This window comes from Artemia sp. Qi Xiang Cuo, chromosome 4 (assembly GCF_049724085.1).
Source record: "Artemia sp. Qi Xiang Cuo chromosome 4, ASM4972408v1, whole genome shotgun sequence".
NCBI lineage: Eukaryota > Metazoa > Arthropoda > Branchiopoda > Anostraca > Artemiidae > Artemia > Artemia sp. Qi Xiang Cuo.
Window position 1 is genome coordinate 14,843,685 of NC_142797.1, and position 20,862 is coordinate 14,864,546.

Below are 20,862 nucleotides of genomic sequence, written 5' to 3' on the forward strand. Positions count from 1 at the left end.
GAAAATGACTATTAAAATTGAATTTTCTATATAATCATTCAACATTAACGGAACGAAGGATAAGGACGATTTTTTGAACAAGAAACTACCTAATTTCGACATTTTGTTTCTACAAGAACATCTCTTGCCCTTGGCGAGTTTGAATCTCCTTGGCAGGAGTAAAGACTGTTTGGTTCTCGCTAGAAGTGCCCGCAAAACTTCCGGGAGATCTTCAGGCGGGCTTGCCTGCCTATTAAAACAGAAACTAGTCCCGCTATCCCCAGTGTGTTATCGTGAATGTGAGTATTTTATTACAATCTGCTTTGCTAACCTAGTTCTTATTAATGTATACCTCCCTTGCAACCAAATATCCTTTTCCTCTCTAACAAAGTATACTAAAGCATGTGCATCGCTGAAGACCCTTCTTGTTAGTGCTGAGAGTAATGAATTGGATCCTGTTAGGCATATTAACTGTGATATAAACTCTACCTCAGCACGGACTGATTTATTCCTGGATTTGCTACCTAATGGCTATGGAACTTTAGATAAAGATGCATCCCATTCATACTTACATAATAGCGGTTCATTGCCTGATATTGATCACTGTTGTTTCTATTAGCGATATTCACATTGACCAGGATGAACGTGATTGTGACCATCTGCCCCTTTTAGCCACTATCAGCATCATTAAGACTCGGCCTGAACAGACCTTATGTACTAATTACCAAAAATGGATAACCAAAAGAGACTAGAGTAAAGCGGATTGGCCCCTATATCTATCAACCGTTAATCTTCTTTTGTCTACGATGAAAGTTCCATTTAATTTACTATGTACCAGTGTTATATCCCAACAAGCTCGAGTTCGGATCAATACATATTATAGCCAGATTGTATCCTGCCTGAAAAAAGCTGAAGAAGTGGCTGTCCCGCTTTGCCGTTTTAAGCTTAAGACTAGAAGTTCAATATGGCAATCTGATCCTGATTAAAAAATTGTAAGAAATCGTGGCTTAGAATTTGACTAGCGTGTGGCCGCCCTTTAAGGGGTCACCTTTTTGATATAAACATAAAACGAAGTTGGAATTTAAACGTTATCTTCGTAAAGTAAAGTACAATGGTGCGAAATATCTGAAGACCTCTAGTCAGTGGAAACAAGCGATTATTGTTGCAAAATTTGATTCCCCTCCTACAGCCGATCGTGTCTCTGATACCTCTTGGATTTATCATTATAATAAGATTTTTAACATTAAGAATTATGCGGTTCTTCTTCAGTGTACTAGCCTTTGTTCTTATGTATTAGCTGCGAGAATTTCCCAAGGCCATGTGCCTCCCGTTTTGTTGACCGTGTAATTTGTTTTGTTAAAAATTTAAAATCTAAATCGTGTGATATTGATGGTATTAGTGTTTTTCACCTTCATATTTGATTTGAAAGAATTGATTTATTATTTGCGGTTATTATTTCAAATTTGTTTATGTATGTCTTTTGTCCCTGATTCTTTTTTTGTGCGGGAGTGTCCCTTCGATTCTTAAACATGGGGAAGATCCGACTAATTGTGCATTATATAGACCTATTACGGTAGCCTCTAAGTTGAGCCGTGTTGGACATTCGACAAATTTACAGAGTTGAAAAATAGGACCTTTTTGCTGGTGAAAGGTGGTGAAGGAAACTGCTCAAAATTAGTGGGTATATATATATATATATATATATATATATATATTTGGTTATTTTTATTTGTTTATATATATATATATCTCAAGTGACACTACACAAAGGGATGCCACGAGTTCTTATGGTAGGCGCGGCCACTTGCTGGGATCAGGAATTTTATGTTCAAATTCAAGTACAAGTAGAAGGTGACAACACTTTTAATTCATATGCTTGTGGTAAGAAATTTAAGAGCCGGGGGAATATCAAGAATAGGTTCAAAAACAGATGGATACACAAAAGCAGAAGAAAAATTCTACTCTTGATAGTACAGCAACCTTGGCAAAAATTGGCATTTAATTATTGTGTAAGTGATGTAACAAGTGTTTAAATTGGTAGTAGAGAAGTCCTATTACTGGAATTTGAAATATCCAAAAATTCCATTTCTTTGAGATTTCATCATTTGTCGCATTAATAGTCATTCAAAATGAAGGAAATTTGTTTGTTTTCAAGTAAAAGTTGTTCCAAGAATCGTTCTAATCATAAAAAATGCAGTCCTGGTAGGGCAATGATACACAAAGAAATAGATTGAAGAGCTAAAGAAGCTATGTGCCCTCGGGGGAATGCTTCCGACTGGTCTCTCCATCAAATCGAATCAAATAAATAAAACATCAAATGAAGAAAGAAATCACCGAAAGATGGCGGCAATCTAAAAGTAATAAATATTAATGATGGACTTAAACCATACTTCACGTATGGCCTAAGTAATATGATTACAAAGTACTTTAGAACAAGCCTATGATTACAACAATATTTATATAAAAGGCCATAATAATACTTTGTAAGATCTTTCTTCGAGAAACCCCGAAAAAAAAGACACATTACCTGTTGCGACAACCTTGTATAATCCCTTCGCCAATGCGAACGTTTTTCAAAACAAACATACTTCTTTACACCAACGTAAAGATCAATTCTTCGCAGCCATATATTTTTTACTTTAGGAGAAATAACCTCCAGAATACCACAAACAACATTTAAAAGACACAAAATAATTTGAGATCGATAAAAATTAAAAAAAAAAACACAATCTGATTAATACCGACCGCCGCAAGGGTGCAGGAACAAAATTAAGACTGATATCCTGTATAACCAAAACTCTTGAAGGGGAGATGTTATTACACATGTCATATGTGTTGAGCAGATGTCAAACGAGAAAAGCAAAAACAATAGGAAGAATTCGTTTTTTTTTTATTTTCAAACATGTATAAAAGGGTGAAAACATTCAGTCATGGATATGATGAATGTACACAACAGAAACCGTACAACGCAAAATAACATGTGAAGAATTAGAAATTTATCCGATTCTACACGGTATAAAAAATTTTAACTTCCATTGACGTTTGGGGGTCAGGAGGGGGTTTATATGCTTCAAAGAAATTAAATTTTTGTGTTTTAAAAGCAGTCGGTTATTTCAACTCTTATCTTAACGCTTTTCCAATTAAGAATGAAAAATCAAGCTTTCTTATATTCCAAAACATAACTAAATCACCTATTTTTAAAAAACAGGATTTATCCAAAAAACATCCTCTCAGACAATGGCCCTTTTTTAAGACCAAATTGTTAGACGAAATCTTAAGCTATCCTGGAATATAACGAAAGTAAATTCAAATTATACGGTGTTCCAAATGGATAATTCAGTAAAGTTTACACCTTACGAATAAGCTGGGTCTCCACACAAGATAAGAACCAAATAAATGGCGTAACCACTTACCGTATGTCGTATTCGCCATTAATACTGCATGTTCAAACACCGTATTATTTTTACAACATTTCAAGGACTAAATGATTTATATAGATTCAATAGAAGACGAAAGAATGTATAATAATCTTGATCAATATAAACAGGAAATGATATTGAGTGAAAAAGGAAGTGACGAAAAAAAAAATAGAATTCGCAAAAGAACACAACAAGAAAAATAAGATGGCATAATTAAAAAACAAAACAACCAAGTACAATAAAGGAGATATAGTATACATGCGAAAAACCAATCTTGATGGGACAAAAAAAGTTAAAAGCAAAATAAGGTGAACATTTTCGTGTAATAGAAATACTCCCAAGTAATCGCACTTATGTTCTAAGGCATTCAAAGAGAAAAGAAGAAGAGGTAGTACACAATAACAAAATTAAACAAGTATATTTTCTAAAACAGTGGAAAACTGCGCCACAACTAGACGAGGCTAGCGCTAGTGCACCCATGTTGTTACAAAGAATTGTTACAAAGGTTGTTACCAACCTTTAAATGATCATAACAAGTAAGAGGAGCTAAACAAGTGTTCATTGTGCTCTTAAGCAAGGAAATAAAATTCATGCACCAATCTCTAGTAACAACGAATCAGAAACACAGGAAGAAATACCATAACAGCACGTTTCTTGAAAGTAGAAGTTCCCCATAGAATATTTCATTTGCCAAGTGTGGAAGGAAAGACACTTGGATGCAGAGCATAGAACTAAAGGGTCAGTACAGCCTCAAGACAAGACTTTAGGCTATTGGAAAGGAGAAGAACAATCGGGTGATTCAATATTCCATAATTTAGAGTCACCAGTAGTACTATCAAAAAAATTTCTTGAGCAACAGACCCCCAACATACGAAAAGGGCTAAAAACAAGTCACACTGAAGGTTCTTCACAGGTTCAAACACGGTGAATGGGTCAAGAAGGAGCATATTTAGATATGAGATTTTGAGGAAATTTCAGTCTTCCGAAACTACCAAAAACTCCATTAGAAGTTACTGAGGAATTAAAGAAAAAAAATTAGAATCAAGTACTTGGGGGGCATCAAGCCATGGGTAATTGTAGAAAAAGCCAAGACAGATAGTCCGAGTGAATGAAGGACTGAAAACTGAGAGAATACAAAGGTTTGATAAAACTATAAAAAAAATAGATGTTAAACTCACACACAGCTCAGGCAATCTTGTGAGCATTATAGAGAAAGCAATATGAGTAAGAATACCAAATCGTGACGAACCCCAATAGACAGAAGGAGGTAGAAATACCAAATAGCCCTCTTGTCTAGTTTTAGACTAAACAAATACAAAATGAAATAGAGAAAAGGTAAAAAATGATAAACATAAATAGGAATAAGCAACAATAGCAAATATTAATGAATTAAAATTAAGCTAAATAAAATAAAATAAAACAAAATTATATAATATAATAAAATTATATCTTCAAGTCAACAATTAATTTCAATAGTAAATAAATGCAAATTGCGTAGTTTGAACATTTTGAAATATCCATTTTACTTATAGCTTATGGGACATATGGCGAGATAATTAGTTTTGAGAAACAGAGTTTCTTTGGTTTGTACGGTTTAAACAAAAGCTTTATGTTTAATAGAAAGGAGAAAGGACTTATACAAGAATTATCTGAGTGAAAGATCATATGAAAACAAAAGGAATGTAAAGAAAGTAGAGAAAGCATTAAAATATGAACTAAGGAGGTATGATGTGAAGGCCATGGATAAAATTACCGAGGATCTGGAAGATGCAGCTAGACGGCATAATAGTAAAATATTGTGCTGGGATGTTAATAAATTGAGAGGGAGTAGTGAATCTGGACTTGGCCCAGTTAACGATAGGAATGGGGTCGCAAGTAGCGATAAGGAAAAAACTAAAGAGAGATGGGCCGAACATTTTGAGAATTTGCTTAACCGAGATAGAGTTGCAGGAAATGATACGGAGTAAACTAGAAAAGTGTGTGATACCTTGGATTTGAGAGAAGATTTGTTTTGTGAGGAGGAACTAGCAACAGCAGAAAAAAGACTAAGAAATTATAAGGCTCCAGATGCTGATAGGGTGGTAAATGAATTTCTTAAATATGATGACTCTGAGGTTAGAAATAAGTTACTGAAGATTATGAATATGATTTTTGAAAAAGCGGAAGTACCTAACAATTTTAGGAAAACCTTAATTAAGCCACTCTATAAAAAAGGTGATAAAAGTGAGTATGGTAATTATCGAGGCATTAGTCTGGTCTCTGTAGGTAGTAAATTACTTAGTAATATGATACTTTTTAGAATGAGAGATGCCTCAGACAAAGTTTTAAGAGAAGAACAGTGCGGTGTTAGAAAAGGTGGAGGATGTGTTGACCACATTTACACTCTTAGGCTAATAATTGAGAAGTGCCTGAGTTTTCACACACATTTGGTCCTCAGTTTCATAGATTATGAGCAAGCATTCAATTCTCTTAATAGAAGAGCTTTGGTAAAGGTTTTATCCTTGTATGGTACACGAGACAAATATATTAAAGTGATTAGTGCTATGTACGACAATAACACCACTGCGGTTAAGGTAGGAAATGAAGTTAGCAGCTTGTTTTTGTAGTAAATCAGGAGTTAAGCGTGGTTGTGTTCTATCCCCCTTTATATGGATTATTTTGATGGACTTTGTTTTAAGGAGCACAGGAAAGGCGATGGGAAACCACGGAATCAAATGGGGAGTAAAAAGTCTCCTGGACTTGGATTATGCTGATGATTTAAGCATCCTAGATGAAAGTGTGAGCAAAATGAATGAAGTTTTAGAGGTTTTGCGAGTTCAGGGTGCTAGAATTGGTTTGAAAATTAATGTTAGGAAGACTAAGTCACTAACGCTAGGAATATGTGAAGATGAAAAGGTGCCGTTGAGTGACGAAAAAAGCGATCTGGTGGGGAGCTTCACTTACCTTGCTAGTATTATTAGTAAAGATGGTGGGAGCAGTGAAGATGTTAAAAGTAGAATAGCCAAGGTTCAGGGTGTTTTTTCACATGTTAAAAAATGTTTGGAAGAATAGGAAGATAAGTCTGCAAACTAAGATTAGAATATTAGAAACTACAGTGATGACAGTGGTCAAATATGGCTCTGAAGCATGGACGCGCCGAAAAGCGGATGAAGATTTGCTAGATGTTTTCCAGAGAAATTGCTTCAGGATTGTTCTAGGGCTATAATGAAAGAAAGGTTGAGGTGGCTAGGGCACGTTGTGCGGATGAAGGATGACAGATTGCCGAAGATTGTTCTTTCCAGCCAACCGTCTAAGGTTGGAATTTAATCCGGTTTGAATTTACACAGTTTTTCAGTGGTTAAAAGCCGAGCGAGAAAAAGAAAATAGATACAGACTATTTTCATAAGCTAAACCCCTAACGTAAAATGGTCTGGAAAAATAGGGAATCAAAATCAGTCCAAATAGTTATACCCACGTCTTGGTATAGCTCAAGAGGGGCTTTCTTTGTCAACCTTGACGAAGCTTCTCTTAAAAAACTAAATTTTCTGCTACAAATATTCCTTTCCTCAGCCTTCAAGCAACATCTTTGGCCAAAAAAATTCCTCCGAATGAAGGAGTTTATGGATATAAAGATGAACTAAGAAATAAACTTTGAGACATATTGGGTAGCTACCACTTATCCTATAGCATTTCCTTGTCCTCATCCAAAACTCAAACAGATTTGGTAAATAACAATTTAGCACATTTAAACCGCTAATATTACAGTATGACTAATAGTTAAGATAAAAATCTGTTTTCTCGCCGACCCTGAAGTAACATGATACAGAATCCAAGTAGGCATTACCATCTAAAAAGAGGGCAGGTGAAAACTTTCTATTTTTACGGCATGACTGTAGAAAAATAATTTCATCTCATAGAATTGAGAAAAATGTCATGATCTCAATTGGAATCCCCAGTCATAGTTTCACTTTGATGATTCTCTTAATCTGTTATGCTGAAGCTCGTACTATTCAAATCAAACCAAACAGTTCATGAACGGAAAAGGTAATCTTAAACATTATCACTACATATTTAACCACAAAATATTTAATGAAAAGGAAACTAAAACACTATTTATTTCCACCCAAACGAGCCGTCTCTTCTTATTTCCTCTATTTCAAGTGTTTCACTTTTCCCAAGCTAATAGCCTTTCAATAAGTAAATTCCAACATAATGAACGTATCTTATTGAATCAACATAAAATGAATTGTTGTTTATCTTTCTTTTTTTTAAAGCAAATTCCTTTTTTCTGCTTCGATCCGTGTTGGAAAACGACATTCTTAACTCATCATTCATTACGATGAACATGTTTGAAATATCTTGGACAAAGAGCAAGGAGATTTGCTTGGAAAAAACCTGGAATAGGCAAAAGGACTTGGCAAACTAGAAACAACTACAATTTGCCAGTGCCCTTGGAGAATTTCATCCTCTCATGTTTTTAAAAAAAAAAACAAAAAAAAAACAGACTTTACACTAATTCCTTCTTTTAATAGCAGACCTTATTAAGAAGACAAAAAAAAACAATCTACAATACCAGTAGAAAAAATAAATTCCAAGACGATTTTAACAAAATACGTCTAACTTAGTCCTTCAGTCACTGTGCCTAGTTGAAAACTTCTGAACACTATCACATATTAAGTTTTGCACACTAATAATGAAGTGAAACTACCTTGTAAATTGGCTCATGTTAGCCTTATACAAACAAATGCTAAATATATAGCAAAGAACAAAAAGTAGGAAGCAAAAATTTCACATTGTTGAACCAGTAAAATGGCGCTCACTCACAGTCCGGCTCTTCTTCTTTAATAACCATATTATTATAGTTTTCGGAATAGGCCTTAAATCTTTCACAGAGAGGAATTTTCGTGCAGAAAACTTTGGGTTTTACCATTGCAGCGGAATTTTCGGCAACTGAATCTGGGAAAGGTAATGGAGTAAGAGGAATAAGTTCTTCCCTATTGGGCAACCTGGAGCTTAAGGCTGGTGACGGACAAGAAACTGGTGTGAGTGACCGACTTTCAAATGAAGCATGTTTTGTCGATGTATTTTGAGATACATGCCGACTTAAATTTGTGGAAAACCTTTCTGAGGTAGACATTTTCTTCCATTGTGGCACTGCATTACTGGAACTATAATTTGAGCTGACGTTATCCAACTTTGACCTCTGAGATGAAAAATTATATTGAAAACCACCTTGGTCTTGGGCTAAAACTCGCGTTTTCTCAATGCTAGTACATCCATAAGGGAAATGCGACCTAGAAGGATTCCTGCTTTTGAGTTCTGCTGTTTTTTCTCTGGAATATCTAGAATAGCTGGCCCTTGACGAAAAATGACTTTGTCTTCTCTATAAAAGAAGAAGGAAAGCATTAATATCCTAGGAATTTACTACATATAGGGTAGGGGAAGCCTGTGCCCAAATGTGTTAGGAGGGTTGCAACGAAGCAACATGATTCTTAGAGATAAGACGAATCAAAATTGAATAATACACTTTGAGAACATCGAACTCAAAACTTTAAAACATACGGCTAAAATAAAACCCTCTGGTAATTAAGCCTTTTGTGACAAGAGTGATGCAATTGAAACTGTTGCAGGTTTTGCTAATGAATTTTGGACCATTTTGAGAGCATGACTAAAGCTACTTTGCATTCATGTTACTGTAGTTATTCCAATTGAAGCCTTTCTTATTATTATATTAAATTTGCTTTAAAAAAAAAACTCCATGCGTTTAAAACCTCCCAATAGCACAGATGCGTGAGGGTAAATTACTTCTAACACATACAAAAAAAAAATAGGAAGATTATGTCAGTTAGTATTCAATACATCTGATTTTAATATTCATGTTTTATATAGTTTATTGTGTGACCTATTCAAAATCAGATACTCATTTTATTTTTTATGTCTACAACCATTAATACGTTTTATTGATTGGCATGTCAATTTCTTAAACTTCTCAATATGAAAGTCTTGCTTGGACTATAATCTTTATGGAAATTCGTAGTTTATTTCAAAGACAATTTAGTTTCACGAAAGTGTGATTTACCTGCAGCCCTTTTTGAAAAAAACATGTCATATATTTTTGGTCAAATAACATGGTAAGTTATATTCAGGTTTCGTTGATTGGAAAGTTCAGCTAGAGCTTATTAAAACCAGGATCAGACGAAAACCGATGGTTTTAATAAAGAAATTTAAACATTCGGTATTTGCTTTAGTTTTTTGCCAAAAACATTGAAGCAGCGTTGGTGACCCTAGGAGGTTTGTATATGTCCCCCTCTAGGCACCATAAATTTTTTCAACCTTGATCAAACACGAGCCAAATAGCAAACTGGTCCGTATTTTTTTTTTTTTTCAATATTTGTGTATTAATAAGAGACACATTTTAGAATAAATTCTTTTCTTATTTCAAAGGTACAGTGTTATAGTGAACCAAAGTCAATTAACTATCTTCATTACCCGAAACCATCTGATAACAAATTATTTTTGTCCTTTAGATCAGAGCACTTCATATGGAAGGGGTCGTCGTAGAAACTTCAAAAGGGACTCATTTGATCGGAAATTGAGAGTTCTAGTGTCCTTTTTAATAGTCGAAAGTGATTGAAGGGCAACTAGCCCCCCCCCCAAGCCCATCATTACCCCAAACACATCCAAAATTTTGATATATCCATTTTGTTCAGCGTAGTTGATTTCCAGAACGATGTATGTAACAACAATGTTTGCACAATGTACTATTTATTTTTTTTTTTTCCTTTAGAGCTGGGCACTTCATATGGAAGGGCTCGTCGTAGAAACTTCAAAAGGGGCTCATTCGATTGGAAGTTGAGAGTTATAGTGCACTTTTTAATAGTCGAAAGTGATTTGAGGGTAACTAGCCCCGCCCCCACGACTATCATTCCCCCAAATATATCCAATAAAAATTTTGAGATTGCAATTTTGTTCAGCGTAGTTGATTTTCTGAGACAGAATATTTTTTTGAGGAGGACACTCCCCCAAAACCCACAGAGCAAAGGTTATAAGTTGCGCCCTGGAGGTATATAAAGTTTTTATAGAAGCTGTTGTCACAAAAACTTCAAACCAGGCTCATTCGAATTGAAATTCAAAGAGCTAGTACCTTTTTTAATAGTTGAAAGTGATTGTAGGGCGACTAGCCCCCCCCCCACGCCCATCATTCCCCTAAACACATCCAATCAAAATTTTGAGATAGCCATTTTGTTCAGCGTAGTTGATTTCCAGATAGAAAATATGTTTTTGAGGAGGACACTCCCCCACAACCCTCAGGGCAAGGGTTTTAAGCTATGCCCTGGGGGCATATAAGGTTTTGTCGTAGAAACTTCAAAAAAGGCTCATTCAATTGGAAATCCAAAGAGCTAGTGCCCTTTTCAATAGTCGAAAGTGATTGGAGGGCAACTAGCCCCTCCTCCACGCCCATCATTTCCCGAAACACATCCAATCAAAATTTTGAGATAGCCATTTTGTTCAGCGTAGTTGATTTCCAGATAGAAAATATGTTTTTGAGGAAACTCCCCCTCAGCCCTCAGGGCAAGGGTTTTAAGTTATGCCCTGGGGGCATATAAGTTTTTAAAGAGTAGTTGTCGTAGAAACTTCAAAAAAAGCTCATTCGATTGGAAATTGAAAGGGCTAGCGTCCTTTTTAATAGTCGGAAGTGATTGCAGGGCAAGTAACCCCCCCCACGCCCATCATCCCCCCGAACACATCCAATAAAAATTTTTAGATAGCCATTTTGTTCAGCGTAGTTGATTTCCAGATATAAAATACATTTTTGAGGACACTCCACCACAACCCTCAGGGCAAGGATTATAAGTTATGGGGGCATAAAAGATTTTTATTGAAATCTTTGTAGTAGAAACTTGATAAAGGGCTCATTCGATTTGAAATTCAAAGGGATAGTACCCTTTATAATAGTCGAAAGTGATTTGAGGGCAACTAACCCCCCCTCTCTAGCCCACCTTTTCCCCAACACATCCAATCAAAATTTTAAGATAACCATTTTGTTCAGCGAAGTTGATTTCCAGATATAAAATATATTTTTGAGGAGGACACTCCCCCACAATCCTCAGGGCAAGGGTTTTAAGTTATGCCCTGGTGGCATCTAAGGTTTTTATAGAAGGCGTTGTCGTAGAAACTTCAAAACAGGCTCAATCGATTGGAAATTCGAAGGGCTAGTACCCTTTTAAATAGTCGAAAGTGATTGGAGGGCAACCAGCCCCCCCCCCCCCCCCCCGCGCCCATCATTTCCCAACACATCCAATCAAAATTTTGAGATAGCCATTTTGTTCAGCGTAGTTGAATTCCAGATAGAAAATATGTTTTTGAGGAGGACACTCCCCGACAACCCTGGGGGCAAGGGTATTAAGTTATGCCCTGAGGGTATGTAAGAACGATGTTGGCACAATGTACTACTTATTATCTTTTTCCTTTAGAGCTGGGCACTTCATATGGAAGGGGTCGTCGTAGAAACTTCACAAGAGGCTCATTCGATTGGAAATTGAGCGTTCTAGTGCACTTTAATAGTCGAAAGTGATTGGAGGGTAACTAGCCCCCCCCCCCCTGACCATCATGTCCCCAAACACATCAAATCAGAATTTTGAGATAGCCATTTTTTTCAGCGCGGTTGATGCACTTAGGCAAAATATGTGTTGGAGATAGACACCCCCAAAACCCTCGAGGCACTGATTGTATGATATGATCTTACAGCATCTCAGGTTTTCATAGAAGTTGTTGTTTTAGAAACGTCAAAACAAGCTCGTTCGATTGGAAATTTGAAGGGCTTGTGCCCTTTTTAATAGTCGAAAGTGATTGGAGGGCAACTAACCCCCCCCCCCCCCCACGCCCATCATCCCCCCAAACACATCCAATAAAAATTTTGAGATAGCCCTTTTGTTCAGCGTAGTTGATTTCCAGATAGAAAATACATTTTTGAGGAAGACACTCCACCACAACCCTCAGGGCAAGGATTATAAGTTATGAAGGCATAAAAAGTTTTTATTGAAATCTTTGTCGTAGAAACTTGAAAAATGGCTCATTCGATTTGAAATTCAAAGGGCTAGTACCCTTTTTAATAGTCGAAAGTTATTTTAGGGCAACTAACCCCCCTCTCAAGCCCACCTTTTCCCCAAACACATCAAATCAAAATTCTGAGATAGCCATTTTATTCAACATAGTTTAAAGTTTTGGAAATTAGGTCTCAAAGGATGACAACACCTCCCCCCACAACCCTCAGGGCAAGGGTTGTAAGTTAAGTCCTGGGGCATATAAAGTTTTACTGAAAGCATTGTCGTAGAAACTTCAAAGAGGCTCATTTAATTGGAAATTGAAAGGGCCAGTGCCTTTTATAATAGTTGAAAGTGATTAGATAGCGACTAACGCCCCTCTCACGCCCACCATTTTCCGAAACACATCCAGTGACAATTCCGAGATATCTATTTTGTTCAACATAGTTGAAAGTTCTGGAAATTAGGTCTTTTAGGATGATAACCTACTCAGAGGCCTCATTGTAAGGGTTTTTATTTATGCCCTGGGGGCATTTAAAGCTTAAATAAAAAGTTATGGTATAAGTCATAGGCAGGGCTATCACGCTGCTAAGGTATAGAAAAAGGACACTCAAGAACCAGACAAGAAACGGGGACTAAGTAAAGAGGAGGACACTCCCCCACAAACCTCAGGGCAAGGGTTTAAAGTTATGCCCTGGGGGTATATAAGAACGATGTTGGCACAATGTATTATTTATTAATTTTTTCCTTTAGAGCAGGGCACTTCGTATCGAAGAAGTTGTCATAGAAACTTTGAAAAGCGCTCATTCAATTGGAAATTGGAGTGGCTTGTGCCTTTTTTAATAATCGAAAGTTATTGGCAGGCGACTAACACCCCTCTCACACCCACCATTTCCCCAAACACATTCAATCAAAATTTTGAGATAGCCATGTTGTTTAACGTAGTTGAAAGTTCTAGAAATTCGGTCTTAGAGGATGACAACCACCCTAACAGACCTTAGGGTAAGGGCTGTAATTTCTGCCCTGGGGGCATATATAGTGTTTATAGAAAGCGTTGTCGTTTCCAAAAGGGCTCATTCGATTTGAAATCGAAAGGCCTAGTGCCCTTTTTAATAGTCAAAAGTGATTGGAAGGCTTGACATATTTATAGTAAAGATCGATGTGGGTATAATTTATTATTTTTTGTTGTTGTTGTTGTTTAGACCAGGGCACTTAGTATCGAAGGAGTTGTCGTGGGAACTTCGAAAAGGGCTCATTCGATTGAAAATAGAAAGGGCTGATGCCCTTTTTGATAGTCGAAAGTGACTTGAGGGCAACTAATCCCCCTTCCACTACCACCCTTCCACGCCAACCCTCCCATTTCTGCTCTTAAAATTTAGCCAAATCAAAATAGCGTAAGTGCATCCAAGCTATCAAAGAAAGTAAAACAGATTTTTTTGCGAATGGTATCAAGTTTTCCATTTCAAGTCAACTAGAGGCATGGGCGCCTGTATGGGGGGGCGGGGGGGGGGGGGGGCCCCCCCCCCCCCCCCCCGGATGAATGCTACTGTCTTATTTTATATTTTTGTTCTGAGATTTCTCTTATATAGCATTAAAAGTGCCAATTAGACAAGGTTTGCCCCCCCCTGGAATTCAGCTTATGGGCGCCCATGACTAGAGGAGGTAAAAAAAAAACTAAATTTAACAGTACTATTTGCGTCAAGATTTTTAAAAGGGTGTGTGTTGTTAAAAATTGCTGAAAATTTTTCTCCAGCATACAAATAGCAGGCCAAACTATAAAGTCTTAAAAACGAAAAGATTTAAAGTATTATTTTCTTTTTCCCTGAAAAGACTATGTCAATATAAAACGAACAGAAATTAATTTAAAAAACTTTTCCCGCAAAATACGTATTTCAAAGAAAAGTAAAGAACTCCATTAAACAAAAAATGAGCAAAAATAAAATCAAATAATCTACCAAGCGTGAAACTACCACAAATTTGCACTTCACTGAAAAAATATAAATGTTTTTACTTTTATAACTTTAATAAATCAAATAATTTTAACATTTTGATTACTAAATATCAGTATATGTAACTTCATGGAGGGGCGTAAAAAGGGAGGCTTTGAATAGATTGGGATGGAGAAGGAGCGTGCGTAGCTGTGTTGGCCTCAGGCGGCTGGGTGCTGCGGTGAGTTGTTAGTAGTAGCAGTAGTTGTAGTAGTATATGTATATTAAACTGACAATGCACATTCATTGGTATTTTTTCAGTAAAGTGCAAATTTTGTTCTGGCCTTGGGAAGGCATAGGGGTTTTGCGTCCAACTTATGTTAATATCTGCTCGTTTTGAGTATGCCTCGGTTATTTATTGTAATTTCTGTTCGTTTTGGGTTTCATTTATTTATCGATGCTGATTTGTGGTAGTTTCACGCTTGGTAGATTATTTGATTTTATTTTTGTAAATTTTTTGTTTAATGGAGTTCTTTACTTTCCTTTGAAAAACTTATTTTGTGGAAAGTTTTCTAAATTAACCAGTACAAATACACAAGCCAAGTTTGACTAAGGATATGAGAGCCCAAAATAAAGAAAGCCCTTGTGAATTGGAAATATGCCAAATTTGGACCAAACAAGCTGCTGATCCTGTAACTTTTGAGATGGTTTTACCGTGTGTTGTTCAGACAGTCTGTCTTACTATCTTTTGAATCTGTTTCCGTCGTGGCTGAGTCAGCTGGCGTTAATATTACGTCCCAGGAGATGGAATCACAATAATCTAACTTTCGACCTTTTGGATCTAACGGCAAGATCTTTGACAAAGAACTAAAAAGCCTCAGTCATAGGGGAGAGAGGGGTGATACTGCACGGGGGCGACTCCGTACGTTTGACCTGTCATCTAAAGTTTTTGAGCTAATCCTTTCAAAAAATTCCCGCTAGATGCCCTTCATGTAACGCTCATTTGGCGCAAGTTTTAAATTTTGGAGAAAAGAGACAACCGAGAAAAGAGGTAAGGAAGTTTTTATATGCTTGCTGGAAATCCTGACACATGTAGTATTTGTCAAATATTTTCTAAGTTTTTGTAGCTCTTGAGCCGTGAGTTAGCAGGATCAGACAAGGTATACCCCTGCTATTTGCATGGTAATTTTTATCGGTAAATATCAGGCCGTTATCTACAAAAAAAGATATTTCAAAATGGCGTCAACATGGGGTAACTCTGGACACTTTTTTAGGGGCGATTCCGGACACTATTTGTGGTGTCCGGTTGTGCCCTGTACTGAAGGAAGTCTTTCATAAGTTGGAAAATGGAACTGTGTGTAGCTGGAAGCAGAATGTTGGTAAAATTGACTGTATTCCTGTCGTCCTATAGAGAAATTGAAGTGGTTTGCTTTGACTATCAAACTTTGTTTTGAACATTTACACTTAGACAAAAGGTATCCCTTGTCTTACAGCCTAGCCTATTTAAACACAACTACTCTGTGTAACAATCTTTGTCATGAATCAAAGTTGTCCAAGATTAAGTCTGCCTATTATTTAGATACTTTGTTCCAACTTTAAGATCCTATGTTCAAGATTGGACAGCATTTTATATGATGTGGCTAAGCTTAGCCTTTAATTTCTATTCAAAATTAAGGTGTACTTTTGACTGTCTATGCATTTAAAATAGTCTTGGCATGTCACTGTTTATGGCAAAAATATTCAAGCTAATCTTAATTGAATATTCCTCAATACTTTCTAACTGGTGTACCAATAAACCTTCCCCCCCCCCACCCCACCCTGTTTAAAATACATTCTATGGATTATTGTCTTATATATTATAATGTTTAGTTTTATAATATATGTGATTGGAACTTATAATTAGATAGTGATCATTCAAAAGGACTAATGTGAGATTTATATAATCTTAGATTTACAGTACATCTTCACAGCTATGCAGATCAGTTCAATTCATTTTCACACATCATATTTAAAAAAAATACTTATTATTAAATGCTTTACTATTATGTTGAACAATAAACATTTATTCAATGCCTACTTATATCAGAAAGATTAACAGTAGCGTCAAAGGCTGTATCCCAGGGGTAGAGGGTTTGAAACCCCCCGAAATGTTTGTCTGACTTGTAGAAACGTGAGAAAAATGAACATAAACGAATGATTGATGTGGTTTTTTAAAGTTTTTTTGTTTAATGTTTTGTATTATAATGTAAAACTGAACATTATGCTGCCTGCAGGCATCTTTCCATTCTATGCCTCAAAGCACACCTCAAAGCATGGCGTGACCTGTGTTAATTTCCATGTTATTCTCTTGGGGTTCTGACGATTATAATTTTCTTTTACAGATGGTTTGCACCTACATTCAAAAGGGAAGTGGTCCTCCTGATCCAGAATTAGTCAGGCGTGCTGTTATTCAATTTATACATAGGAAGTTGTCTTTCCGAGCAACCACAGAAGAATTTTCCCTGAAGAAGAGTATCCTTGCGGATGCCATGAAACGATACAAGGCAAAAATGCAAATTCTGGAGCAGAGTGGTGCTAGTGGTAGCAATTTTGACAATGACATTGTTCAGGAGAGCACTAAGCTTGTTTTTACTTCCAAACAAGAGAAAGAGCTTGCTGCATACCTCGAAAAATGCTCACTACTTAACCATGGGCTGACTCCCTATGCAACAAGAAAGTTAGCCTACCAATGGGCAATAACATTGAAGATAAAATTCCCATCAAGCTGGAAATTGAATGAGAGAGCAGGAGTGGATTGGCTAAGAGGTTTCATCAAGCGGAACGCCAGTTTGTCCATCAGAAATCCCAAAAATACAAGCCAGGCTCGTGCTGCTGGCTTTAATGCCATTGTAATTGTTGTCTTCTTTAGAAATCTTCAGGAGTTATATTACAAATATCATTTTCCTCCTGGTCGAATTTGGAACTGTGATGAAACAGAAGTACCCACAGTTGTTCAGGCCCCAAAGGTGATTGCTAAAAGGTGAGCAAAACAGGTGGCACAGACTGTGTCAGCAGAAAGAGGGGAAAATACCACAATGCTATGCTTTGTATCTGCAATTGGTCAGACAATTCCACCAGGGTTTGTTTTTCCAAGAGTCAAAGCTCCAGAGAGGATGTATCGAGATGGACCACCAGGATGCATTGGCTTAGCCCATTGCAGTGGATGGATGACTTTCGACAATTCCCTTTGTTCCATGGAACACTTTCTAAAAGAGTCAAACCCAGCAAAAATAACCCTGTTTTACTCTTGTTTGACAATCATGAAAGCCATATTTCAGTAGAATTAGTTTCCTTCTGTAAAGATAACGGCATCCACCTCCTAACCTTTCCTCCCCATTGCTCCCATCGTCTCCAACCCCTTGATGTTTCAGTGTATGCACCATTGAAGCATGCAATCAGGGAGTCATTTGACAATTGGATGCAATTAAACCCTGGTCAGAGAATTTCAATATATGAAATAGCAAAATTGTGCATGTATCCCTTTCTGAAAAAGCTGAATCCTCAAAACATCACAGCTGGTTTTGAGAAGGCAGGAATTTGGCCTGTAAATCCAAATGTGTTCACAGAAGTCGATTTTCTGCCAGCTGAGGTGACAAACCGCCCAGATCCAGCTGAACAGAATGCCACAGAAACTTCCAATATGGATGATCCTCACCCTGGTTTATTTTGTGATTCATCTCCTTGTCATGATGGGTCAACAGCAGTCAAACTTGCCTACAGCAGTAACTCCTGAAAACATCAGACCATATCCACAGGCAAAAATGCAAGTGTGGCCGCGCAAAAAACGTAAAAAAGGCAAAAGTAGAATTCTGACAGAAACGCCAGAAAAAAGAGCACTAGAAGCAGAGACTGAGCTAAGGCTTGCTAAGAAAAAGAAAAAGTCGCTAAAAAAGTCAAAGGTTTCACTCATTGCTGACAAAACTAGAGACAGCATTTCATACATAGATATACAGCTCAATGACAAGTCTTTACATTGTGGAATTATCAGTGAGTTTGAGACAGATGAAGAATTATCTTGTGGAAATTTTGTGCTTGTGAGGTTTATGGTTGGAAAGAAGCAAAACTCTGCTGTTTACTATGTTGCTGAAATTGAGGAAATAAGTGGCAGGGTAGCAAAAATAAACTACCTGCGCAAGTCTGGTAGGAAGTTCATCTTCCCTGAATGTCGAGATTGTGCAGAAACTGACTTTCAAGACATTATTATGAAGCTTCCCGCACTGGTATCAGTAGGAGGAACTGAGCAAACAGCCAAAGCTCTTGTATTTGGCTGTGATTTGGTCCAATTTCCTATACAATAAATTTAATGTTACATTTAACTTGTATATTATCTGAATCAAATGTTAATAATATCTGAATCAATAATTACAAGCATTAATTAATGAATGTACGGAAATGCCCCATGTGTGTCCGAAGTCACCCCCTGGTTGGGGTGACTTTGGACACTTGAAGAGGTCACACATTTTTGGGTCTCACCAAGAAACAACTTAATGCATTTCATTGAAAAAAATCACCAAGAACAGTGAATAATCGAGTTATCTATTCATGTAAAAAGGAAGTTTGTATCTTTAGAAATTCGCTTTTTAAGGGTCAAAATCCTCAAAATGTACGGTTTCAGCCCTCTCTCCCCTATATCCAAGGCTTTTGCAGGAGAACTGAAGGATCGCAAAAAGGAGAGAAGATAAAATACTCTGACTCATGCTGAAGAAATACAGAAGCTATTAGACCTAATCATTGCAAAGCTTCGATCCAAAACAACGGAAAATGGACCTCGTAATAAGTTTTACAATGCAATAGAAAGGTATGATGATAATCTTATTAAATTATACACAAGTGATTCTTTCAAGTTGAATAAAGAAAGTGGATGTTCAATAGCCATGCCTCGCCGTTAATAAGTAATATGCATAAAAACAGAAATTAAGAATTCAACTCAAGCCAAATATAAAGCAATATTAAGAGCACTGGAGGTAATTTTAAGCCAGAATTTAGGATACTCAAAGAGTGCCTTAGATTCATTGTCGCTGCTTGTTTGAGCTACTTAAATTCTTTAGTAGGCATAAAAGCTCCCAAGAAAGAGGTTGTGGTAAGGCGACTTCCAGAAAAACTTATAAGAGCCTTAAGGTTTATGCTCACTATGCATGTTTTTGACCGTTTTTAAATAAACCGCGTACCGTCTTCAATTTTTGACTAAAGATGACAATTTTAGTACTTTTCAATAGCTGAGACTTAGATTTATGAATTCACCAAGTTATATTTTTGAAATGATTCAAATTTTTTTTAGACAGAAAAATACTTTTTAAAAACAGAGAACTTTGCGACTAATTTGAAGCTACTATTTTGACTGAATAGAAAATGTGTTTGTATCATATTGTTCATTAGCTTCAGATCTATGCAGTCACCTGGTCAGACTTCTTATATTACTTAGACTTTTTTGTAGAAAATAACGTAAACTTGCAAGAAAATGCAAAATTTGTTAAATTGTTACAAAAATAGATGGACTTCGCTTCGCTATTTCTCATTCAAAGAATAATGGGCGGATCCTTTCGAAAGGCTGTTTGAAATGCAGTTAAAGTAGGCGGCTACCGTTTTGTCTACCTGTCTAGAAACACCTGTTTTACAATCAGACAAGACAAAAAGTTCTCGGCTAGGGTGATTTGAATGTTCTTTTCTGTGTATCGGACTGTGTGATTGATTATGGGGAATAAAAACGAAGGAAAGAAGCTGAAGCGAAACTCAGGACAATTCAAAAAGTAAGTAATATTTTTTGTTTGCATTTGTTCTGTTTTTATCTAATCTTGGATATCCAATTCGATGCATTTTCTTTATAGAACAAAAGGAGTTATTTCTTTTGGTATTATTTTGTTCAAAGTTGCTTAGATATCTCAATACAATTTATTTATGTACGTTTCTTTAATCTATGTACATTTGTTTCCAATCCATACTAAGTAGGCAAATGAAAATGTAGCATGAAAAAGATAAAATTATCTTCATATTCGTTCATTTTACCGAATTACGGGTAAACTTTTGAAAGTTAGATTGCGAAAAAAATAAATATACTCATAAATTTGCCATTCGCGCTTTTTCCAAGCAATGGCGGATCCAGGGGGAGAGGGGGGCACCCCTCCCCCTAGCGTAGTCTAAAGTAGTAAAATTTACTTAATCAACCCAAGTTTACGTTAATTATACTTGCTCCTACAGCAAATTTATCGGATCAACCTATTTTGCGCCCCCCCCCTAATTTTTTTTATCGGATCAGCCTATTTTGCTTCCCCCCCCTAAAAAAAATCCTGGATCCGCCCGTTTCCAAGTAATAATCAGTACCGTTACAATGGAACTAATGGCTAGACTGGCCACATCTATAGTTGAAAAACTAATTTTGTAGGTATCGTTTTCCCCCTTATTTTTCATCAACAGTTGGTTCGTAATGCCAAACCAATGAAAAAAAAGTAATATCTATAATTTTATTGTCACTTTCTT

The 20,862-nt window shown here is 36.5% G+C and overlaps 1 protein-coding gene across 1 annotated transcript in view; it reads right to left on the minus strand.

The window, feature by feature from the left end:
• Positions 1-7,883: 7,883 nt before the first annotated feature.
• Positions 7,884-20,862, minus strand: part of LOC148952804 (uncharacterized) — a 125,606-nt gene continuing 112,627 nt past the window's right edge. The window contains exon 8 of the mRNA XM_089087428.1: positions 7,884-8,760. Coding sequence (XP_088943554.1) covers positions 8,194-8,760 — 567 coding nt within the window. The 3' untranslated portion in view covers positions 7,884-8,193. The remainder of the gene's footprint in view (positions 8,761-20,862) is intronic.